Raw genomic sequence first — 26,960 nt, forward strand, 5'->3', positions numbered from 1 at the left:
AAAGCTTAAAGTACCTGTAAACAAAATCGCTCTGTAGAAAAAAGTGAGAAAAGCAAAAAAAAAAAAAAAAATCTGCAAACAATAAATGCTGGAGAGGGTGTGGAGAAAAGGGAACCCTCTTGCACTGTTGGTGGGAATGTAAATTGATACAGCCACTCTGGAGAACAGTATGGAGGTTCCTTAAAAACTTAAAAATAGAACTGCCGTATGACCCGGCAATCCCACTACTGGGTATATACCCTGAGAAAACCATAACTAAAAAAGAGTCATGTACCACAATGGTCACTGCAGCACTCTTTACAATAGCCAGGACGCGGAAGCAACTTAAGTGTCCATTGACAGATGAATGGATAAAAAAGGTGTGGCACATATATACAATGGAATATTACTCAGCCATAAAAAGAAACGAAACTGAGTTATTTGTAATGAGGTAGATGGACCTAGAGTCTGTCATACAGAGTGAAGTAAGTCAGAAAGAGAAAAACAAATACCGTATGCTAACACATATATATGGAATCTAAAAAAAAAAAGTCTTGAAGAACGTAGGGGCAGGACAGGAATAAAGATGCAGATGTAGAAAATGGACTTGAGGATATGGAGAGGGGGAAGGGTAAACTGGGACGAAGTGAGAGAGTGGCATGGACATATATACGCTACCAAAAGTAAAATAGATAGCTAGTGGGAAGCAGCCGCAGAGCACAGGGAGATCAGCTCGGTGCTTTGTGACCACCTAGAGGGGTGGGATAGGGAGGGTGGGAGGGAGGGAGACGCAAGAGGGAGGGGATATGGGGATATATGTATATGTATAGCTGATTCACTTTGTTATACAGCAGAAACCAACACACCATTGTAAAGCAATTATACTCCAATAAAGATGTTAATAAAAAAAAAAGAATGCCCCTAGAACAATTATCAAGCAATGAAGTTGGGGAAAAGGCAGTCCTATGGTGAGACATATCTGAGGTGTTTTCTATAACATCTCCCAGGGTTTTCCAGTGAGATGGAGCCTCAGTTGCCCACAAGGATAAGCATCAGGCCAGGCACCTTTTAGTGGCTGCTTTCCCTTCCCTGTCTTACTTCTTCACCCTACTTCCTCAGGTTCACTCTGTGATTACATTAAAACTATTGCAGACAAATCTGTCTCAGAGTCTGCTTTAAGGGAAGCCAATCTTAGACACAGGGATATAAATTATACTACACTTGGCAAGAACTGTGTCTTGAATACAGAGTGATGGTCAAAATTCCCTAAGAAACACAATTATTTCTGTAGTGTTATGAAACTTGTAGTTTGTTACAGCTGGAGATATTTTTAAGTAATTTAAAAAATCTGTCACAGGTACATTTTACTCTTTCTTTGAACTTTTTAATTATCACTGATACTCTGTTCAGAGTCTACTCTATGCCTATGAAATACAGCTATCAGGACTATTTTTATATGTACCATGTGTACACATAAAACCATGTAAACAAATTACATTAAAAATAGCCTTAATCTAACTAGTAGACTATTAGTAGTAAAGTTACCTTCTTTACATAGATGTCTGTAATTAATTTTTTCAATTAGACCACACTGAAAAGTCATATTTTGTGCTTATAATTATTTCTGAAATATTGAAAAATCACACTTTATCCATTAGACTATCGGGGTTTAAATGATGGCTTTGCCACTTACTACCTGTGTGACAACAGGCAAATTATTTAACTACTATAAGGCTAGTTTTCTTGTGTGGAGCAATTAAGAAGCAAACAGTTATACCTTCTTCCTAATGTGTAATAAGAATTAAACTAGATAATCCATACACAGCGCTCAGTACAGTATTACATCTGATGATAGAGACAGTTTGGTAAATACCATCATTATTACTGTTACTTTAACAGTTACTGTTTTACCTGTCAAGTCCTCTGTGGAAGGAGCTAGGGAACTAGTAGAGAGGGGAACTGCATGAGAGAAAGTGAGAGACACTTATGATACATAAATGAATAAATCACACTTTCTTCCCTTAAGGATTTACAGACCAGTGGACAAATATATAAAATAATTCGACTCAAATGAGACAAGTGACATAATAGATGGCACACAGGCAATGAAAAGCCCAAAGGAAGTATGGTTAACTTTGTCTGAAAGAATTAGGGGAGTCATTATAGATGAGTCTGTATGTTGAGAACAGATCATGTACGATCTTGAAGTGATTCTAAGAAATCTGGACATTAGCCTGCAGTCAACGTGAAGTATTTCACATACTGTTAATGATGAGGAAGACAGGATCACATTACATATTCCTCTGGCATCCAGGCAAATGATGCACTGAAGACAGTAGAAACGAAAGGAGAAAAGATTAGAGACTGTCATACTCTGGGCAAAAATAATGAGGGCGCTGATCTAATTTTTACTGTAAGGAAAATCAGCCTGTTTGTGATGGTGCCTGAACTGATTAAATTATACTTAGTTATTCTAGCACTTAAGCTGCTCCAAAGGAAATTGAATTCACTCTCAAAGTCAGCCATTGGATTGGCCAAGTTGTGGTCCAGATGACTGCTTCTCATTATTACTAGAAATACTGAAGAGTATCCAGGGTTTTATTAAGAATCTGCAACCTGTGTATGTTAGATTTAATCTCAAGTCAGGCTGAGAATTGGAAATTTGCGAAATGGGAAGGCAATGTGGCACTGTGGAACTGTGTTGAAGAAATAAGTATAATGAAGTCAGACAACTTGTATGCTTATGGTTACAAATTTATAGGCAGCAAATTTATAAAAAGAAAATAGGGACAACTTAAAACATTTGCTGCATTAAATTTATAGGAATATGGGTGAAGATGCCTGTATTATTGCATTTCATATTGCTGTATTATTTTCCAATAAGCCTTCACATAAAATAAACTAGGAGTTTAGGAATGGCTCAGAGACGAGGAAATGCCTTTGTTAAGTAACAATTTATCTAAATGAATGGAAAAAACATTCTTAAATGCACCAGAGAGATGAAAGAAATAGTTTAAATTCTTAAAAAGCTACTTGTGAGAAATGACAAATCATGAAGGCATTTTAAAAGCTGACAAAAAACCAGATCAGTCTGTAAACATTCTGCTAAACCATTCACAGTAATGAAAATAAAATTCAATAGAAAATTTCTCATAGGCTTCTAAGTTTCCCCAAAATAGAACACACACATTTTCTGATATTCTCTACTGGCATTTAATAAACTGAGAGATTTAAAAATAGATTTAGTTTAACAGCATTGTTTATTTTAAACATACTTAACTGTCATTCCTTTCAGAGTTATGTTAATTTATCTTCATAATTTCATTGGTTTCACAAAAAATAAGTGGTTCTTTTGACTATAGGAATAAGCCATTTTTTAAAAAAAAATAGAGATATATGAAATAAGTACTAGACTTGTTTGTGATTTTTTTTTTGTCTAAAAGAGATATTTTATTGTTCATGCAAGAATGTCAACCTTTATACTGTTAGCGTTTAGGTAAACTTGCATTTAAGGTTCTTAAGACCTTCATAAACATTCTTTCTCACTGCCTAAGCTGAGTATTTAGTTTTGGACACAGTGTCAAAACTCACATTTTAAAAATTCAAATTTTCAGACTGCAAGATTTCACTAGAATGTTTGAATGAAAGTATTTGCATATTTTAATCCTTAGATCATTCTGTTCGCTTATCTGAAGTATGACTTTATTTTTTGTTTTACTGGATTTTTCTATCTATTTATATTAAACAGATCAGTCAGGGTGTAATGTTATGGTCATAAATAACCCTAAATCCCAATGACTCAAAAAAGTGAATATTCTCTTTCTTGCATCTTCTGCTTATTCATCACTGGTCTGCGAGAGGGTCTCTGCCTGTTGCCACTGAGAACAGCCAACATTTGCACCACTGTCAGTCACTGTGCCAGAGGTCAGTGAGAACAGTGATGGGTCTCAAGCTGGTAATTAAATGGTCTGTCTCTAAAACGACATACTTCTCTCTGCTTACAAATAGCTGGTCAGAACTATTCACCTGGCATGAGGGCCCAGGAAGTGCAATCCTACATAGTGCAGAATTATAGCCAGAAATAGTGGGCAAACAACACAAATGAACATGACCATCTTAGTCTTCTGCCTTCTTTCAAATAAAAAAGGAAATAGGAAAAAGGAAACTGCCTGTTATACTATATTATATGGAAACATTAAAGAGATTGTTTCTTCACAAAGAAAAAAAAACAAGAAAAACCTGATCATATATATTCGAGGTGTCCCATCTACAGAAGCATAGTTAGCTGTAGGCACATTTTTAGAGCTGCAACCACACTTATGGTATCATCAAGCTTAGTCCCTCATTTTAATTGAAAATTGAGACATTTAGAGTTTTAGAGAGTTAAACAAAAATTATTTTAACAATCAATTTGGTAAAACAGTGTAGTGGGTGAAGAGGTTATACAGTGATGGGGCACTATTCCTGACTCAAAGAGTTTACAATTTTTTGAAAGGTATTTATAACTCACACAGCTGGGTAACAGAGCAATGAACTAGAATCCGACATTCTTCAGTTTTGACTACCTAATCTTTTGGAAATGCCATTCTATCATTGGCCTTTTAAGACATCTTTATATTAATGCAATCAATTAAATTATATAAATGTTGTAATATTTTAAAGTGAGGTAGGCAATTACTTTATTAGACCAAACATTTCTGTGAAATGTATTATCTATTCTCCATTAATACTTTCGGAAACAAAAGTTTGAATACACGCTCTAAGAGGGCCTGGACCACTGAACCAATGGGCCATCTGGATCACTATATTACACTATATAGTGCGCATAATGTCTGTGCACTATATCTAATATTCATTATGCGCACTATATCTAATATTCCTTTATTAATTGGCTTCCCTGGTGGCGCAGTGGTTGAGAGTCCGCCTGCCAATGCGGGGGACGCAGGTTCGTGCCCTGGTCTGGGAGGATCCCATATGCCGCGGAGCGGCTGGGCCCGTGAGCCATGGCCACTGAGCCTGCGCGTCCGGAGCCTGTGCTCCGCAACGGGAGAGGCCACAACAGTGAGAGGCCCGCGTACCGCAAAAAAAAAAAAAAAAATAGAATTCCTATTGCAATATTAATCTTACAGAACAAAATACATCAATACGTCAAATTTCCATTTTCTTTAAGGAATTAAAATTGTGAATCTATTTGTGTTTCTCAAACTTACGCTTTTATTTATTTGATCCTTATCATGTAAGTTTCTCAAACGTGCACTTTTGGTTTTATTTATTTGATCCTTATCATGGTTACAAAGGATATACTCTGAAATTTAACAGACATGATTCTGACTAGAGGTTATTTTTGTTTTGTTTGTTTTTCTGGATTTATTCAATACCTAACACTTACTTAATATTTATCACATGATGAACATTATATCATGGGTTGAAGATCACAGAAAATCAAAGTCTTATTGTCAGGAAGCCACTGTTCCAGTGGAAGGCACCAGCCAAAATTTCCAATTCATAACATAGTAGAATAAATCTAAATATTGTGTATGTGCAATGTCCTATGAGAACAGCTAAAATCATCTGGCAGGCTGCTATTAAAGTAAATGAGATTAATTTTGCAAAAGAGAGCATTTTAAAATAAACTGTAGTAATTAGAAACAGTGTAAAACTATAGATAACTTTGGAATCTAGTTGCTAATCAGGAAATGAGAACACTCCCTTCGATAGCTCAGCTGGTAGAGGAAGAGGACTGTAGTACTTCCCAGTATAGTCATCCTTAGGTCACTGGTTCAATTCCAGCTAGAAGGAGGAGTTGATGTTTTACTAACACAACATTGTACATCAACTATACTAGAATAAAAATTAAAAACAAAACTTTATATATGGGGGAAAAAAGCAATGACAGTACTTCAAGAATCTGTGACTTTAGAATTTCACAATGAAATTTCTATGTGAGTGTCTTAGTTTGTAAGTAGATAACACAAACAACTAGGCATGGAATATCTACATAGACTCTGTTGTATCTATATCTTTTCTTTTATTGATCTAAATATAATTATCAAACAGTAGACCAATACAAAAATAATCGTCATAATAAATGGCTTTTGGCCTTTGACTTTCATCATTTTAATAATTCTGATGTTAACACAGGACTATGGTGTAAGACACCATCTTTTTTCAGTTATGGTAAAATTCCCATATCTAAACACTAAAACTATGATTATTCAAATGTTAAAAAATAATAATCTGATAAGATTGACTCCATGATCAATTCTGGTCTTCTAGTTTGATGTCAAACTTCCAAAAACTAGTTTCTTTTCTGTGAGCTCAATAATTTTTACTTTTCCAGTGGAACCTTAAAATTTGGATGGCTTTGCAGTCACACTGATTGGAGATGCTGACTTTGCCACCAAGGTCACACACAACAGAAATAACTGCCTGAGTTTAAAGCACACTGCTATTTCCCAGTGATGCCATGAAAGTGTACAGTGATGACTGCCTAGTGAAAACCTAGCAGTTTAACACATCTCTAATTACGATTTTTCTCTATCACTGATGTTGCAACGCAGTCTCATAGTAAGCTACTATTCTTTTGAATAGATGCATTCAATTTGGCGCTTTATAAACTTGGGGTAATAAAATTACATAAAATTAAAAATACATGTAATAGGGCTTCCCTGGTGGCGCAGTGGCTGAGAGTCCGCCTGCAGATGCAAGGGACACGGGTTCGTGCCCCGGTCTGGGAAGATCCCACGTGCCGCAGAGCGGCTGGGCCCGTGAGCCATGGCCGCTGAGCCTGCGCATCTGGAGCCTGTGCCCCGCAACGGGAGAGGCCACAACAGTGAGAGGCCCGCGTACCGCAAAAAAAAAAAAAAAAAAAAAAAAAAATACATGTAATAATACAAATATAGATATATAGATATATATACATATATTCAGGACTGAAATAGATGTCCCATGAATGACAATAATGATCAATCATTAACTGATACTTGATTTTCCAGTTTCTTTGTGTAATTTAAAAAGCAATTCCAGTTTTTGGATCTTAATGAGCTAGGACACACTGCAACTCATTATAATTTCAACCTTTGTATTTTTATCCCGATTTGAAGCAGGATAACACAGTAATAAGCGACTAGGTTTCGGAGTTTGAGAGCCCTGGTTTGGAGTCAAATTTACATCAATTACCAGCAATGGTGACATTGGAAAAGTTATACAGCATACTTAGGGTATTTTTAGACGGTTTTGTGTGTGTGTGTGCAACCTCCCCCCGCTCCTCTTTCACACCCCCACGCCCTTGCGTTCGTCCTCATTCTACCTTTCAACGAATCTGCTTTAGGATCTGTCATTCACTCCAAAGATGAGATGTCTGACAACTCTTGAACTGTTGTCTATCCTTGGAGGATTTTCATTTCAACAGGGATACATCTTTAGTTATAGTGGTAAAAACTCTTCCATGTCTCTCAGGCTTTAGCCAATGGAAGAGATACTTGTGTACATTTCTGTTGTTATTCTATCACGGCTTTTCTTTAATGGCCCTTAGAAACAGGCTAATGTACTAATGGCTACACTAGGTTGCATAAGCCGGGTTTCAAAAAATACTATTCAAATAATTATTCAGTTCTTCAAAACAACTGCAGTTTTGAAAGGTTACTTCCTATCTCTTGTTCCTGGTCATTCCTCCCTCAATCTGCTGCTTACGAGTTAACTGTTTTGTCTTTATTCAGTCATACTGAGACATACACTATGCTAGAGCAGCATTTGATTCAAAGGATACATTTCCAGCCTCTTCCAGGGCAGTATTCCCACCTGACTGGAGTGCACAAGTCCTTTAGCTTAATTTGCTTCAGAATTGACTTGTGAACTTGTTGAAGAAAGATACTTCACCACCTTCACAAGTAAATCATAATGAAAACATGAAAGGAAGGCAGTGCCTCCCCAGCTTTTGAGTAGCCTTTGAACTTGAGAAATTTTAAGAAAATCCTTGCACATTTTTGGATGGCTAACCTCAAACATTTCTGTGGATGAGTTCTAACATTCAATAGCCCAGAGTCAGAGCAGTTAAATCACACTTTCTATTTCACACACAATTAAAATAAATACCAAACTATCACATTCACTACATTATACTAAAATACATTGGACACACATAATTATTTTTCCTAATAAACTCAAATCTGACTCCCAAAATTTAATCGTTTTTACAATTTATGTGTTTGAATTGTAGTTCACTTGATCTCTTTATATTTTATCTCCTCATGGTATGAATGCAAAAGAAGGAAGGAAATCAGAAGGAGAATCATCAGAAGAAAAAGAAATCACTGAATAGATCATGGTGCAGCTGATTTGGTAAAACTGGCACCAATCTTATTTATCTTAATACTCTGTGAGAGACATAAAGAAAGTTAGCAGCCTGACTTAGTAAAGTGGGTAAGTAGAAATTCAAAATGACAACCACCTGGTTCAGTGTCACGGTCCAAGTCAGGAAAGTTAACTTTTTAATAATTATTATTCAACATAATTTCCAGAAGGCATGATTAGACTTACAGTCAAAAATTACTCCAAATCTGTGTATATCGAGAATTTGCCTTTCTCCTTGTATACAAAGTAGATACTGTGCCCTATTCATCCAGGGAGGAGGTCCTTTCCCTCCACAGATGGTCCCATGTGGAGGGGCAGCTGTTATGCTAACACCCCACCCTCTCTCCATCCATCCTCCCAGACATCCCTTCCAGGAGAAGGAAAGACACATGACTGCTGAGTTTGAGTTACAGAGTGTATCATGCTTGGCTCAGCTTCTGCTTCAGTTTTGTGCACGGGAACCCACTTGCGTGCAGAGACCAGACATCTCCCTCTGCCCTCCATGCCCGAAGTTCTACATTTGTCCTTTGGCTGTCGGCAATGTCTGTGACTGGAAGGCTGAATGCGCCTCCTTCTGCAGTTTGATATTAGGAATCACACTTGGCCCAGGTCTAAACCACGCCCACCAACAGACTCTGATCAATGATAAAGGTAGGGGCTTCCCCGGTGGTGCAGTAGTTAGGAATCCACCAGCCAATGCAGGGGACATGGGTTCGAGCCCTGGTCCGGGAAGATCCCACATGCCGCGGAGCACCAAAGCTCGTGTGCCACAACTAATGAGTCCACACATCACAACTACTGAGCCTGCGCTCTAGAGTCCACGAGCCACAACTACTGAGCCCATGTACCACAACTACTGAAGCCCGCACTCCTAGAGCCTTGCTCCGCAACAAGATAAGCCACCGTGATGAGAAGCCCGTGCACCGCAATGAAGAGTAGCCCCTGCTCGCCACAACTAGAGAAAGCCCGTGTGTAGCAACAAAGACCCAGTGCAGCCAAAAATAAATAAATAAATAAATAAATAAATAAATTCATAATAATAAAGGAATACTTTACTTTCAAACCATTTCTGAGACAATCTCTCCATTGGTTTTGAAATTGCGCAGAGAGCAGGGTTGTGATAGATTAATCTGATATATCTGCAACACTGCTGAAAGCAATCACATAATGCTATCATGACGAGGTTGTCAAAATTCTCCTAATGTTTTCAAGAGATGAGATCTCTCAGAATTTTCTCTTAAAATTCAATATCTTGTTTGTTGTCAAGGCATGAAGCTAAAACTTCCTTATCCTGGGAATATAAGTTAAACGAAAAGGAAAATTTAAATGAAAAGGAAAAGCCACAATTCAGAGTACAACTACTTTAACTCAAAAATATCCCAGTTACTCAGCTACCTTAAAAGTGCATCATAATTAATGTGGATACATATGAACAGGTATCTGGATTCTTTTATAAGAGCAAAAAATGAACCTTACATCAGTGATGCATTTACCTGAATTCTCTGCAAAGCTGATCTCAACTCTCCTATTATTCATGACTCTTATGTGTCCTAATCTCACATACTTCCTGTTTTCATAAGTGTAATTTCTTCTTACAAACATTAATTCTAGCATGGTTTAGGAGTACTTGTGGTAACTGCTGATACATGTATTCATATCCAGGGAGTAATACTTGCTCAACTATTCTTTAGTTTTACCTTGTTAACAATATATTCATGCATAAGTTTATCAGAATTTCTTTTCTATGCAGGTCACCCTTCCATGGTTTTCTTTCCCCTTATTTTATATGTATTTTGTACTCTAAATACACGTTTTAGAGTCAAACAAGATGTTCTACAGCATACAAAGGTGTGACATCCCAATGGGTGACTGAATACAAAGAAAATGCACAATCAAAATACAGGTGAGGAAAAACTAACCAGGCCAGCTAGATATCCAGTGACTGGACATTTGTCATGCAGAAGCTCTCAGAGTAAAATTCTTATCGACATTGCACTAGATAAAACGGAAAAAATAAGATGTTCTAAGGACAGGTTGAACTCAGGTGCTCTGAGACTGAGCCCAGGTACTATGGATATAGACATAATTAGGGAGTCACTGAAGAAAACAGTGAGTATTTAAACTATCAACATGTAGATACTTCTCCAAAAAAGTACAAAAGTGTCAGGCTATGACTATGGAAGACGAGGTAGAAAATTTGACAAGACCAAAGCATAGATGGCCTGAAAAACTAAAATGTAATTTACAAGATAAGGGGATGCTAAAAATAATTGGAAAAAAACACAAGAAATTCAAAATGTAAGTTAAAAGACGGAAATTTATTATTAGGATATAAGTAAAAATGATCTCGTTCTGTATAGATTGAAATGACTGCACACATGCCAACTGACTTTCCTTTATCTATGCTTCCTACTTAATGGGAATCTATTACTGATTCAATGAAATAACAAAGCCAAAAGAAAGCTGTTCATTTTTATGCCAGTGAAGAAGTAAGCAGTGAGACAAATAAAAGTGCTCTCTGGATTGGGATTTCTGAAGTAATTCATGTTCTAAATATTCCTCACAGTGGACGAGACTGTGCACTAAGCATGTCAAAGCACCTAGAAAAATGAACATTTCTGAGAATATGAAGAGGTAGAGAGCCTGGGCATATACACAGAGGGTCATCTATCATGGAGAACAGCGCAGTAAGAACCACGATGATGTGTTTTGGAATAACGATCAATTTCAGGAAAATTGCAAGATGGCATTCCCGGATATTTTCCACTGCAAAATCCTAAAGCAAAGAAAAAGAACGTCCTCTCTCCTGGTACTCTGAGATGGTAGTTGGAATTGGCTGACTGCAAATGCAAAGTTTCTTACAACGTTTGATTACAAAAGTCACACACATTTTGCATTCTCTTCCATAGATTCCGTCAATATAAACGAGCCATGGTCAATCACCTGCAGCCTCCTTAAACTGGTAACACTGGAACCTGGGTCCAGCTGCTTTTACAGTTTGAAGGACAGAGTTACATACTCCTGTAATTATCTGTGCCTGCATTTTGGGAAGCATAACCGAGGTCAGAAGCATAGGACTTTCAACAGCGGGGTCCCTGTAAGACTTCCTTTGGCTTCCGGTTTCCTGCAGGTGGCACGCTGACAAAATCAGAGGCATCATCTCATCTCGCTTCCTGCATTACTGAGAGTCAGAAACTGGACTAACCAAGTAAACGACCACTCCTGGGATCTCACACTTAACATGCTGCTGGCATGCTTCTCCAATCTTCTGTTAAGACTGTTTGTTTGAGCTCTCTTCTTGGTATCATTTTACTAGCCTCTGTCCTATTACATACCCAGCCTCAGGAAGTAAGTAAGAATATGGTCACACACCATATTTTAGCCATATTTTTCTTCCCTAACATTTAGAAAAATACTCTCCGATACTATAAATTTAGTAGCTATACTATAGTATACTATAAATTTAGCTATACTATAGTATACTATAAATTTAGTAGCTCTGATAAAATTTTCAAAATGTTTTTCTTTCCATTTTTCCATCTTCTTCTCCATTATTGCCTAAGAATATCTTTTCTCAAAAGGTGGGAGCAGCATTAAAAATATACTGTCTGTGGAGAATGGTAACGTCAGCCTTCTTTTGACTTCATGATTTTCTGCACTGTTTTCATCTGCAAATATTTCCACTTGAACACACATGAAAAGATTAGCAATGTCGGGGTGGGGTGGATGGAAATTTTGCTCTGAGCGTATTTATTATGCCAACAATGCAATTTAATGCATCTTTGATGGTGTGCAATTAGGTATTAAAATTTCTCATAACTAGAAACGTTCTAGTCAGTGGGAATTTCCGTAGATAATTTCAGGTAACATGGGAATAATTTTGCTAGATAGAAGGCCTAGACCAATATATAAAGCATTCAGCTTAGGGGAAAACGGATTTTTTCTTCACATTAATTCTTCACTTAACACTATTGGGAAATGCAAATTCACATAAAACCTAAGGAGCAAACCAGTAATTTTTTTATATTTTAAAAACAAATTTATAAAGACACAATATGGCAACTAAAAAATAGTACTCCAAACCACAATGTACTGATTTGTTTTTCCCTAACGGGTTAATTATTTTTGCACAAGGAGATTTACATAATGTACATTACTGGTTTAATTTAGATTTCTAGTCCTGGTTTCATTTATGCCCTTTATTTTCTCCGATTTTCTTTCTCTCACACCAATGATTCTAAAGGAAGATGAACTGCAGAAGTCAATATACTCTATTAGCTGGATAGATTTCGCAAATATGCATGACAACACCACAACTTCAAATTCTGCCCACATTCTATGTTCTTGGCATACTTTCGGCATAGCATATGCTAATAAGAAAACCATAACAGACAAGAAAAAAAAGTACACTAAGCAATGTCAGGATTAGACAGGGGTGGACAGAGAGAAGAAGGCTTTCAGCCAACTGTCGGTAATATTCTTCTTGTTTCCATCCAGACTATAATATTTAGCTACAATTCAGTAAAAACTGAGCCCACTGTCAACTGACAAGCCACAAGCAATTCCTAAGTGATGGGAAATTGAGCAACCAAGCATTACCTTTAGATTATGGATGCACTCACGTTAGGCACTTTCTAAGAAAATTAACAAAAATGGCACTGATATGGCCGAGGTGAGGATGCAGTCAGTCGAAGGCATGCACATGTAGACAGTTCTGACAGCACTAATTACTAGAGACAAACAGGAGCTTCATGATGTACATGATCAAACGCGAAGTTATAGATGTCATCTGAAAGCACTTCGGTTTAAATGGAGGTCATACCGCCAACTTAATAATGAAAATGGATATTAAGTTTTTGAGAGTCGACAGTGACTCTTTTGGAATTTTAAAGGTTATTTCAATTTAAATAAAAAGTGTTTAAGATTATGTTGGTTAGTTATTTTATATATAGTAGTGTATATATCCTAAACTCCTAATTTATCCGCCCCCCACCTTTCCCCTTTGGTAACCATCAAGCTTCTTTAGGGAAAAGAATCTGAAAAAGAATACACACACACACACACACACACACACACACATTATATACATATATACACATACATATAACTGAGTCACTTTGCTGTACATCTGAAACCAACACAACATTGTAAATCAACTATACTTCAATAAAAAAACAAAAACCAAAAAATATATGATTATAGAATATAAACAGCTTCTATAAAATTAATAGGGCAAAGTTACTCATTGTGTATCTCACCATGATATACATCAAACATATGAATCAAAACAGACAAAAAAAAACCGCTCGGCACAGAGGAGAGCTGACACTCACTTTGCGTGGCGGATATCTGGCAGGGACCTCTCTAGAGCAATGTTGTTGCTGACAAAAATATTGAAACCATTTTCCCTGTAAGCTGAGTCATCGTGGTCCTCTTCAGTGAGGGGGTAAGGTTTCCCATGCTCACCTTTCCCTAGCAGGAGAAGAGAAAAAGGGATTATTGTCTGTGTAAAAACCATCTCATCTTCTAGAACAGATAATAAGACACAAATGCGTGTGTTTCTTTAGTTGCCTGTTACTATGCTCCAAAGAAAGCTCTAGCAGCAGGATTTGATTATATTATTTAGAGAGACACTCATGATAAAAAGCAAGCAACACAGAAGTAAAAAGTATAATCTTATCTCTCAGAGAAAACCACTGCGAAGAGTTTATGTGTATGTTTGCTAACATTTGTATACAGATTCTAATATACATACTGCCCTATAATTTGATTTTCTCCAACATAACTGTATAAAAGCCATCACTTCACTGAGTTCTGCTAGTTGATATAATTTCATTGCATCCCAATTTACACTATTCTGCTGAAGATATATTTTTAAGTTCTTTCCAATTTTACATATTATAAACAATGTTAAAATAAACATATTTGCTTAATATTCCTAGTTAGGTATATTTGGAAGTGGTGGCAGGGTATAAATTTTATTTTACAAATAAAATTGCCAGACTACCTTTAGAGTGAGTAGATAGCTTTCATACAGCCCCAGAAGCATGAGATACTCTTTTGAAATTTACTGGTAAAAATATATATTAGTCACACATTTGCCTTCTCTTGACTAATAATAAAATTAATTTTACATACATTTATCATTTGTATTTCTTACACTGTAAAATGATTGTCTGGAGATTTTAAAAAACAGTTTCTTTTAAGAGCAATTTACATATTATGTTTGCTAAAGCTTTCTTAATTACGTACATTGTAAATATTTTGTAGGTTTCTTTTATTTAAATCTAATTTAAGGCTTCTGTTTTCTGGTTCTGCAGGTAAGGAGTTGGAAGTTGCCACTCTGTCTTGACAACCAATACAAAGCTGAAGAGACTGAAAAAACCAACAGCTCTTCTTGGATCCCGAAGAGAGGAGAGGACACAGGGCAACAGAGACAGACGGCGGAGTGCAGGAGCTAAACCTTACCAGAGCAGGGGCTCGTGAGCAGAAACACCAGGAACCAGCGCCAGGGTAGGAAAACCTGAACTATAATTGACAAACTGCTAGGGGCTCTGTGCAGACAAGTCGGAGAAGTAAAAACCTTCTGGAGGACCCAGTCATAGAGAGGTTCCAGTTTTATTGAGATTTATCTCCGGGAGCTCAACCAAGTTCCCAGAGTAAGTACTGAAGAAAAATTCTCTTCAGCTTCTGGCAGGAGGAGGAGAGAAGGAACCATTGTGAAATACGTCAGAACACCCTGGTGTTCTCTATAAGGCTTGCCCTCAGGGGAAACTAGTTAACCAGAGCCCCACCTGCTCTGGTGTATCCTGTAGAGCCAAACTGACCCAAGAGAAGGGAAATTCCTGACTCTAGCCGACTCTAACCATTCCGCCCAAGTGTGGAGAAAAATCCTGAGAAACTGCTGCAAAATTCACAGTTCAGAAGCCCAGGGTCACTAGAAGACTGAGATCTAATCACGAGACTGTGGGCATTCCCCTCCCACCACACCTCTACACCACATCATGAAAGGCTTATTTCCAGCAATTTCTTTCATCTGGTTCATCAAGTCCAGCTGTCAAGGAAAAAAAATCACAAGGCAAGCCAAAAGGCAAAATCACAATTTGAAGAGACGGGAGAGATGGAGAAAGCATCAGAATCAGACATAGCAGGGATGTAAGAATTATCAGACTGAGAATTTTAAATAACTGTTGTTAATATACTAAGGGTCCTAACAGAAGAGTAGAAAACGTGCAAGAACAGATGGGCAATGTCAGCAGAGAGATGGAAATCCTAAAAAAGAACCAAAAATAGATGATAAAAAAACACCTTAAAAGAAATGAAGAATACTTCTGATGGGTTTATGAGTAGAAGTGGATACAGATGAGGAAAGATTCTCAGAGCCAGAGGATTTATCCACAGTCTTCAAAATCCAAAAAGCAAATAGAACAAAAACTTAAGAAAGTAGAGTGGAATACCCAAGGGCATGGGATAACTACAAAAGATGTAACATATACATAATGGGAACAACAGAAGGAGAAAAGAGGAAGGAACAGACTATTTGAAAAAACACTGACAGAAAAATTTCCCCAAATGAATATCAGGCCCCAAACCACAGATGCAAGAAGCTCAGAGAACACAATGCAGGACAAATTACCAAAGCACTACACAGAGGCATATCATTTTCAAATGATAGAAAATCAAAGATAAAGAAAAAATCTCAAAAGAAAACAGAGGAAAAACTCCTTACCTATAGAGGAACAAAGATAAGAATTATATCCAACTTCTCTTCAGAAGCCATGTAAGCAAGAAGAGAGTGGGGTGAAATAGTTAAAGAACTGAGAGAAAAAAACCTCCCCACGTAGAACTCCATACCCTGTGAAACTAACCTGCAAAACTGAAGGAGAAGTAAGGTCATCTCAGACAAACAAAAATTGACGGAATTTGTTCCTATTAGACCTGCCTTGTGAGAAATGTTTTTTAAAAAGTTCTTTGAAAAGAAGTAAATGATATATGTCAGAAACCTGGATCTACATAAAGGAAGAGCACTGAAGAAAGCATACGGGAAGATAAAATAAAAACCTGGATCTACATAAAGGAAGAGCACTGAAGAAAGCATACGGCAAGATAAAATAAAAACTAACACCTTGAGAGAGGACCTTCAAGATGGAGGAAGAGTAAGGGTGGAGATCACCTTCCTCCCCACAAATACATCAAAAATACAACTACAAATGGAACAACTCCTATAGAACACCTACTGAGCGCTGGCAGAAGACCTCAGACCTCCCAAAAGGCAAGAAACTCCCCACGTACCTGGGTAGGGCAAAAGAAAAAAGAATAAACAGAGACAAAAGGATAGGGCCGGGATCTGCACCAGTGGGAGGGAACCGTGAAGGAGCAAAGGTGTCCACACACTAAGAGCCCCTTCGCGGGCAGAGACGGCGGGTGGCGGAGGGGGAAGCTTCGGAGCCGCGGAGGAGAGCGCAGCCACAGGGGTGCGGAGGGCAAAGCAGAGAGATTCCCGCACAGAGGATTGGTGCCGACCAGCACTAAGCAGCCCGGGAGGCTTGTCTCCTCACCCGCCAGGGCGGGCGGGGCTGGGAGCTGAGGCTCGGGCTTCGGTCGGAGCGCAGGTAGAGGACTGGGGTTGGCGGCGTGAACACAGCCTGAAGGGGGTTAGTGCGCCACGGCTGGCCGGGAGGGAGTCCGGGGAAAAGTCTGGAGCTGCCGAAGAGGCAAGAGAACATTGTTTCGGGGTGCGTGAGGAGAGGGGAGCCAGAGTACCGCCTAAACGAGCTCCAGGGACGGGCGCGAGCCGCGGCTATCAGCACGGACCCCAGAGACCGCATGAGATGCGAAGGCTGCTGTTGCAGCCACCAAGAAGCCTGTGTGCGAGCACAGCTCACTCTCCACACCTCCCCTCCCGGGAGCCTGTACAGCCCGCCACTGCCAGGGTCCCAGGATCCAGGGACAACTTCCCTGGGAGAACGCACGGGCGCGCCTCAGGCTGGTACAACATCATGCCGGCCTCTGCCGCTGCAGGCTCGCCCCGCGATCCATACCCCTACCTCCCCCTGGTGTGAGTGAGCCAGAGTCCCCTAATCAGCTGCTCCTTTAACCCCGTCCTGTCTGACTGAAGAACAGACGCCCTCAGGTGATCTACACGCAGAGGTGGGGCAAAACCCAAAGCTGAACCCCAGGAGCTGTGTGAACAAAGAAGAGAAAGGGAAATCTCTCCCAGCAGCCTCAGGACCAGTGGATTAAATCTCCACAATGAAGTTGATGTACCCATCAGTGTGGAATACCTGAATAGACAACGAATCACCCCAAAATAGAGGGGATGGACTTTGGGAGCAACTGTAGACTGGGGGTTTGCTTTCTGCATCTAATTTGTTTCTGGTTTTATGTTTATCTTAGTTTACTTTTTAATGCTTGTCATCACTGCTGGATTTGTTTATTCATGTGGTTGCTCTCTTCATTTTTTAACTTACTTTTTAAAACTTTTTATTTTAATACTTTTTAAACTTTTAATAACTTTTTAATTTTATTTTACTTTTATTCCTCCTTGATTTTTTTTTCCTCCCTTTTCTTCTGAACTGTATGTCTGACAGGGTCTTGATACTCTGGCCATGTGTCAGGCCTGAGCCTCTGAGGTGGGAGAACCGAGTTCACAACACTGGACAGAGACCTCCTGACCCCATGTATTATCAATCGGTGAGAGCTCTCCTAGAGATCTCCATCTCAATGCTAACAAGCAGCTTCAATCAATGACCAGAAAGCTGCAGTGCTGGACACCACATGCCAAACAACTAGCAAGACAGGAAAACAATGCCACCTATTAGCAGAGAGGCTGCCTAAAATTATACTAAGTTCACAAACACCCCAAAACACACCACCGGACGTGGTTCTGCCCACCAGAAAGACAAGATCCAGCCTCATCCACCAGAACAAAGGCACCAGTCCCCTCCACCAGGAAGGCTACACAACCCACTGAACCAACCATACCCAATAGGGACAGACATCAAAAACAATGGGACTATGAACCTGCAGCCTGTGAAAAGGAAACCCCAAACACAGTAATGGTAAACAAAATGAGAAGACAGAGAAATATGCAGCAGATGAAGGAGCAAAGTAAAAACCCACCAGACCAAACAAATGAAGAGGAAACAGGCAGTCTACCTGAAAAAGAATTCAGAATAATGATAGTAAAGATGATCCAAAATCTTGAAAATAGAATGGAGAAAATACAAGAAACATTTAACAAGGACCTAGAAGAACTAAAGAGCAAACAAACAATGATGAAAAATGCAATAAATGAAATTTATAATTCTCTAGAAGGAATCAGTAGCAGAATAACTGAGGCAGAAGAAGGGATATGTGGCCTGAAAGATAAAATACTGGAAATAACTACTACGGAGCAGAATAAAGAAAAAAAGAATGAAAAGAATTGAGGACAGTTGCAGAGACCTCTGGGACAAGATTAATTCCACCAACATTCAAATTATAAGGGTCCCAGAGGAAGAAGAGAAAAAGAAAGGGACTGAGAAAATATTTGAAGAGATTATAGTTGAAAACTTCCTTAATATGGGAAAGGAAATAGTCAATCAACTCCAGGAAGCACAGAGAGTCCCATAAAGGATAAATCCAAGGAGAAATAGGCCAAGACACTTATTAATCAAACTATCAAACATTAAATACAAAGAAAAAATATTAAAAGCAGCAAGGGAAAAACAACAAATAACATACAAGGGAATCCCCATAAGGTTAATAGTGGATCTTTCATCAGAAACTCTGCAAGCCAGAAGGGAGTGGCAGGACATATTTAAAGTGATGAAAGGGAAAAACCTACAACCAAGATTACTCTACCCAGCAAGGACCTCATTCAGTTTTGACAGAGAAATTAAAAACTTTACAAACAAGCAAAAGGTAAGACAATTGGCACCACAAAACCAGCTCCACAACAAATGCTAAAGGAACTTCTTTAGGCAGGAAACACAAGAGAAGGAAAAGACCTACAATAACAAACCCCAAACAATTAAGAAAATGGTAATGGGAACATACATATCAATACTACCTTAAATGTAAATGGATTAAATGCTCCAACCAGAAGACAGAGACTGGCTGAATGGATACAAAAACAAGACCTATATATATGCTGTCTACAAGAGACCCACTTCAGACCTAGGGACACATACAGACTGAAAGTGAGGGGATGGGAAAAGATATTCCATGCAAATGGAAATCAAAAGAAAGCTGGAGCAGCAATTCTCATATCAGACAAAATAGACTTTAAAATAAAGAATGTTATAAGAGACAATGAAGGACACTACATAATGATCAAGGGATCAATCCAAGAAGAAGATACATCAATTGTAAATATTTATGCACCCAACATAGGAGCACCTCAATATATAAGGCAAATGCTAGCAGCCATAAAAGGGGAAATCGACAGTAACACAATCATAGCATGGGACTTTAACACCCCACTTTCACCAATGGATTGATCATCCAAAATGAAAATAAATAAGGAAACACAAGCTTTAAATGACACATTAAACAAGATGGACTTAACTGATATTTATAGGACATTCCATCCAAAAACAACAGAATACACTTTCTTCTCAAGTGCTCGTGGAATATTCTCCAGGATAGATCATATCTTGGGTCACAAATCAAGCTTTGGTAAATTTAAGAAAACTGAAATCTCATAAACAACCTAACCTTACACCTAAAGCAACTAGAGAAAGAAGAACAAAAATCTGCCCCAAAGTTAGCCAAAGGAAACAAATCATAAAGGTCAGAGCAGAAGTAAATGAAAAAGAAATGAAGGAAACAATAGCAAAATTAATAAAACTAAATGCTGGTTCTTTGAGAAGAAAAAATTGATATACCATTAGCCAGACTCATCAAGAAAAAAAGGGAGAAGACTCAAATCAATAGAATTAGAAATGAAAAAGGAGAAGTAACAACTGACACTGCAGAAATACAAAGGATCATGAGAGATTACTACAAGCAACTCTATGCCAATAAAATGGACAACCTGGAAGAAATGGAAAAATTCTTTGAAAAGCACAACCTTCTGAAACTGAACCAGGAAGAAATAGAAAATATAAACAGACCAATCACAAGCACTGAAATTGAAACTGTGATTAAAAATGTTCAAGAAACAAAAGCGCAGGACCAGATGGCTTCATAGGTGAATTCTATGAAACATTTACAGAAGAGCTAACACCTATCCTCCTCAAACTCTTCCAAAACATAGCAGAGGGAAGAACACTCCCAAACTCATTCTACGAGGCCACCATCACCCTGATACCAAACCAGACAAAGATGCCACAAAGAAAGAAAACTACAGGCCAGTATCACTGATGAACATAGATGCAAAAATCCTCAACAAAGTACTAGCAAACAGAATCCAACAGCACATTAACAGGATCATACATCATGATCAAGTGGGGTTTACCCCAGGGATGCAAGGATTCTTCAATATATGCAAATCAATCAATGTGATAAACCATATTAACAAATTGAAGGAGAAAAACCATATGATCATCTCAATAGATGTAGAAAAAGCTTTCAACATGATTCAACACCCATTTATGATAAAAACTCTATAAAAAGTAGGCACAGACGGAACTTACCTCAACATAATAAAAGCCATATATGACAAACCCACAGCCAACATCGTTCTCAATGGTGAAAAACTGAAACCATTTTCACTAAGATCAGGAACAAGACAAGGTTGCCCACTCTCACTACTATTATTCAACATAGTTTTTGGAAGTTTTAGCCACAGCAATCAAAGAGAAAGAAATAAAAGGAATCCAAATCGGAAAAGAAGAAGGAAAACTGTCACTGTTTGCAGATGACATGATACTATACATAGAGAATCCTAAAGATGCTACCAGAAAACTACTAGAGCTAATCAATGAATTTGGTAAAGTAGCAGGATACAAAATTAATGCACAGAAATCTCTTGCATTCCTATACACTAATGATGAAAAATCTGAAAGAGAAACTAAGGAAACACTCCCATTTATCATTGCAACAAAAAGAACAAAATACCTAGGAATAAACCTACCTAAGGAGACAGAAGACCTGTATGCAGAAAACTATAAGACACTGATGAAATAAATCAAAGATGACACAAACAGATGAAAAAATACACCATGTTCTTGGATTGGATGAATCAACACAGTGAAAATGCCTATATACCCAAAGCAATCTACAGGTTCAATGCAATCCCTGTCACACTACCAATGGCATTTTTCACAGAAATAGAACAAAAAATTTCACAATTTGTATGGAAACACAAAAAACCCGAACAGCCACAGAAATCTTGAGAAAGAAAAATGGAGCGGGAGGAATCAGGCTCCATGACTTCAGACTATATTACAATGCTACAGTCATGAAAACAGTATGCTACTGGCACAAAAAAAGAAATATAGATCAATGGAACAGGATAGAAAGCCCAAAGATAAACCCACACACATATGGTCACCTTATCTTTGAAAAAGGAGGCAAGAATGTACAGTGGAGAAAAGACAACCTCTTCAATAAGTGGTGCTGGGAAAACTGGACAGCCACATGTAAAAGAATGAAATTAGAACACTCCCTAACACCATACACAAAAATAAACTCAAAATGGAATAAAGACCTAAATGTAAGGCCAGACACTATAAAACTCTTAGAGGAAATCATAGGCCTAACACGCTATAACCTAAACCACACCAAGATCCTTTTTGACCCACCTCCTAGAGAAATGGACATAAAACCAAAAATAAACAAATGGGACCTAATGAAACTTAAAAGCTTTAGCACAGCAAAGGAAACCATAAACAAGATGAAAAGACAACCCTCAGAATGGGAGCAAATATTTGCAAACGAAGCAACTGACAAAGGATTAATCTCCAAAATATACAAACATCTCATGCAGCTCAATAACAAAAAAACAAACAACCCAATTCAAAAATGGGCAGAAGATCTAAATAGACATTTCTCCAAAGAAGATACACAGATTGCCAACAAACACATGAAAGGATGCTCAACATCACTAATCATTAGAGAACTGCAAATCAAAACTACAGTGAGGTATCACGTCACACCGATCAGAATGGCCATCATCAAAAAATCTACAAACAATAAATGCTGGAGAGGGTGTGGAGAAAAGGGAACCCTCTTGCACTGTTGGTGGGAATGTAAATTAATACAGCCACTATGGAGAACAGTATGGAGGTACCTTAAAAAAACTAAAAATAGAACTACCATATGGCTCAGCAATCCCACTACTGGGCATATACCCTGAGAAAACCATAATTCAAAAAGAGTCATGTACCACAATGTTCATTGCAGCTCTATTTACAATAGCCAGGACATGGAAGTAACCTAAGCGTCCATCAACAGGTGAATGGATAAAGAAGATGTGGCACATGTATACAATGGAATATTACTCAGGCATAAAAGGAAATGAAATTGAGTTATTTGTAGTGAGGTGGATGGACCTAGAGTGTGTCATACAGAGTGAAGTAAGTCAGAAAGAGAAAGACAAATACCGTATGCTAACACATATATATGGAATCTAAAAAAAAAAGAAAGTTTCTGAAGAACATAGGGGCAGGACAGGAATAAAGACGCAGACGTAGAGAATGGAGTTGAGGACATGGGGGGGGAAGGTTAAGCTGGGACGAAGTGAGAGAGTGGCATGGACATATACACACTACCAAATGTAAAATAGATAGCTAGTGGGAAGCATGCAGCCGCATAGCACAGGGAGGTCAGCTTGGTGCCTTGTGACCACCTAGATGGGTGGGATAGGGAGGGTGGGCGGAGAAGCAAGAGGGAGGGGATTGGGGATATATGTATATGTATAGCTGATTCAGTTTGTTATACAGCAGAAACTAACACACCATTGTAAAGCAATTATACTCCAATAAAGATGTTAGAAAAAAAATTAATGTTCTTATTTCAAAAAGAAAAACTAACACTTTTTAATTTTTTATTCTTAATTAATATGTTTGTTCAATGTATAAAATCAACAATATAATAGATTATATATGCTTATGTATAATTATATTATTTCTATATATGTTACATATATACACACAGTCATGTATGCTTATGTAGTATTTGTACATATATTTTTTATATATATATGTACAAACACTCATGTATGCTTATAAAAAAGTGGAATGGATGAAAGCAATGACAGATCAGATAAGAGGAAGGAATTACTATTTAGGATCATTCTGTTATTTTAATGTACTCACACTACCTGTAAAGTGCTATAGTGTTATTTAAAAATAGACTTGGGTTAGCTGTAAATGCATATTTCAAACTCTAGGGCAACTACTACAAAAAAGTAAAAAAAAAAAAGCATAACTGATATGCTGAGACGTGGAGAAAAACGAAATCATATAAAAACCTCAGTTTAATGCACAAAGGAAAAAAAAAAGTGGAAGATAGACATGGAACAAGGATGACATAGATGACAAATAGAAAACAGTAATGAATAAGGTAGAGATTAATCAAAACTATATCAATAATCACTTTAAAAGTCAATGGCCTAATTGCACCAATTACAAGAGACTGTTAGAGTGGTTCAAAATAAATCTAATATAAGAATTTTTCCACCTCAATTATTTTACTTTTTTCATAGTTTCTTATTACGCATTATATTTATAAGTAAGCCCTTTCCTACTCCACTATTATTTTTAAAATTCATTCATGAATTCAGAGTTTTACTAACATTTTGTTTTGTTTTATTCATTAAAATTTTTGAACCATCTGGAACGTGTTCTGGTGTGAGAAGTGAGAAAAGAATCACATTTATTTTTAAACACACAGTTAGGTGTTGTAGGAATGACATTTAATGAATAATCTGTCATTTTCTTTCCTGCTTTAAAATGCCATATACAAAAGTAAAAATAGAGTTACCATATGATACAGCAATCCTACTCCTGGGCATATATCTAGAAAAGATGAAAACTCTAATTCAAAAAGATACCCATCCTGATGTTCATAGCAGCACTGTTTACAATAGCCAAGGCATGGAAGCAACCTAAATGCCCATCAACAGATGAATGGATAAAGAAGATATGGTACATATATAGAATGGAATATTACTCAGCCATAAAAAGAAACGAAATAATGCCATTTGCAGCAACATGGATGGCCCTAAAGGTTATCATACAAAATGAAGTCAGAAAAAGACAAATATCAAATGATATCACTTATATGTGGAATCTAAAACATGACACAAATGAACTTATTTACAAAACAGACACAGACTCACAGACATAGAAAACAAATTTATGGTTACCAAAGTGGGAAAGAGGGTGGGGAAGGGATAAATTAGGCATTTGGGATTAACATATACACACCACTGTATATAAAATAGATAAGCAACTAGGATTTACTGTATTGCATAGGGAACTATACTCAGTATCTTGCAATAACCTAGAATGGAAAAGAATCTGAAAAATAATATATATATTTCAGTAATACCTCAAATAGAAGTGAAAATATCTTTTTTTTAAAGCTTCTAGTTTCTGCCACAGTGGCATTAACCTCAGTAGAGCCAACAGTTAAGATCAAACAGCTAGGGATTGATAAGGAATTATATGCTCAAGAAGCAGACTAAAAATGTCTTCAATTTTAAGGGAGAGAAACAAACATTTTTAAGTGTTTCACTTTTGGCATCAAAAAAAATCAATACTGAGTCTTGTCTGATTTTCTGTTTTGATTTCTTAGGAGAAAATGTCACTTGCTTTTACAAACTAAATGGTAAGTAAATGAGTCAGCGAGAAATGTTATTTATATACCAGCTAATTCTTGAGCATCCACTAAGTACAAAGTACTATGTTAAAAGATTTTATGTATATTTTTTGATGCAACACTGTGAAATAAACAGTTTTACCCATGTTACATGTAAGTTAACAAGAGACACTGGTATTTTCAATAAACATTGCCACAATTAGCCATTAGCCATCTAACCTGAGGAAACTTTTTTAAAAATAAATTTATATATTTTATTTTATTTATTTTTGGCTGCATTGGGTCTTCGCTGCTGTGCGCGGGCTTTTTCTAGTTGTAGCGAGCAGGGCTACTCTTTGTTGTGGTGCACAGGCTTCTCACTGCAGTGGCTTCTCTTGTTGCGGAGCACAGGCTCTAGGCACGCAGGCTTCAGTAGGCACGCGGGCTTCGGTAGCTCGCGGGCTCTAGAGTGCAGGCTCAGTAGTTGTGGTGCACGGGCCCAGCGGCTCCACGGCATGTGGGATCCTCCAGGACCAGGGCTCGAACCCGTGTCCTAACCTGGGGAAACTTTTAAAAGATCTAAGTGTCTCTCCCATGAGTGGCCAAACTAGCTAGAAAACGTCTTTTGACCTTATATATTCTTTGGTGTTAACTGGATTCATAGGCCACTCCATAAATACTATTCAATAAAAAAAAAAAAAAAATCACAGTGCATAATAGTCTTCACTTTCTTTAACAAATTTTTATTTTTAAATTTAAATGCCCTAAGTGAAATGTATGCACACACCTGAGGCTTCTTTTCTGTAATTTTTTGGTAGATATTGTTAATGGTGAACTTTTAGACTCGGCCACTTTTAAGACTGTAAATACGAAATTTTAAAGCTACACATTCATTCAAACATCTGTCAGTCAAAGGGAAATTCATTTTCTTTGTATAACAATGTGGTCTTCAGATGATACATCCCAGGTGGCAAGGCTTTTCCAGTTAATGAGTGACTCTTTAGAGCTTTAAAGCAAAGCTTGTGAGTCACCAGTGAGGGCTTTCTAGAGACTTCTTCACGGCAGTTGTGAGGAAAAGTTTTTAAATTTTCTGTTCTTATGCACAGTCAGCAGTTTTTACTGCAAATGCTATCAACTCATCTTAAGTGTTAATACGTAGATCCTCAGGGTCTATGACATCTCATGTGGTTTGACATTTCTTTTGTAAAACAGCAAAACAAACAGCTCCAATCAAAAAGCATATGTTGAAAAATGACATTATTCAAAGGTCTTTAATTTATTAGTCTACAGATTTACCTATTTATCTTTAAAAAGCTCTACTGTACCTACTGTTATCACTGTAAATTCAGATCCCTTTACTTTCAATTAAAAAATAGTGCACCATCTGCTGTGTTTAAAATAGTATAAAAGGTATAAAAATGAGGTATTTTAAATAATAAAAATATAAAAGTTAAATACTATATATAAATGTACAGATATTAAGCAGAAAGTTTCTAAGTCTTCCAAATATGTCTCTGATCCTACGTTATTCAAGGCATAGAGTACAAGTTAACATGGAGATTCCATTAAATTTCTCATAGGGCAGCTGGTACTTATCCTCCAGATTAAGTGACGTTTTATTTAGTCTGGCTGTCTCATAAATTGGTATGACTATCATTTTTTTAATGTTTATCTACAATATGCATCTCTAGGTAGGAGAAGTGAAAATGTGTATGGTATGACCCCAGGCCTGAAAAAGCTAGAAATATATTCTGATTAGGAAGACACGGGGCACTATAGACAACTTTGTGTCCCTGAAAAATGCATATTGAATCCTAACTCCCAATGGGAGAGCACTTGGAGGTGGGGACTTTGGGAAGTGATTAGACCATGAGGGATTAGGACTCAGAAATGGGATT

At 37.5% G+C, this 26,960-nt stretch overlaps 1 protein-coding gene across 1 annotated transcript in view; it reads right to left on the reverse strand.

Annotated features, from left to right (window-relative positions):
* The window catches only part of GALNTL6 (polypeptide N-acetylgalactosaminyltransferase like 6), a gene marked incomplete at both ends in the record, with an annotated part of 1,095,032 nt that overhangs the window by 636,047 nt on the left and 432,025 nt on the right, over positions 1 to 26,960 (reverse strand). Inside the window, one exon of the mRNA XM_082625207.1 lies at positions 13,665 to 13,803. Within this exon, the coding sequence (XP_082481333.1) occupies positions 13,665 to 13,803 (139 nt within the window). The remainder of the gene's footprint in view (positions 1 to 13,664; positions 13,804 to 26,960) is intronic.

The sequence above is a fragment of the Mesoplodon mirus genome (assembly GCF_964341445.2).
Source record: "Mesoplodon mirus genome assembly, chromosome: 1".
Classification (NCBI taxonomy): domain Eukaryota; kingdom Metazoa; phylum Chordata; class Mammalia; order Artiodactyla; family Ziphiidae; genus Mesoplodon; species Mesoplodon mirus.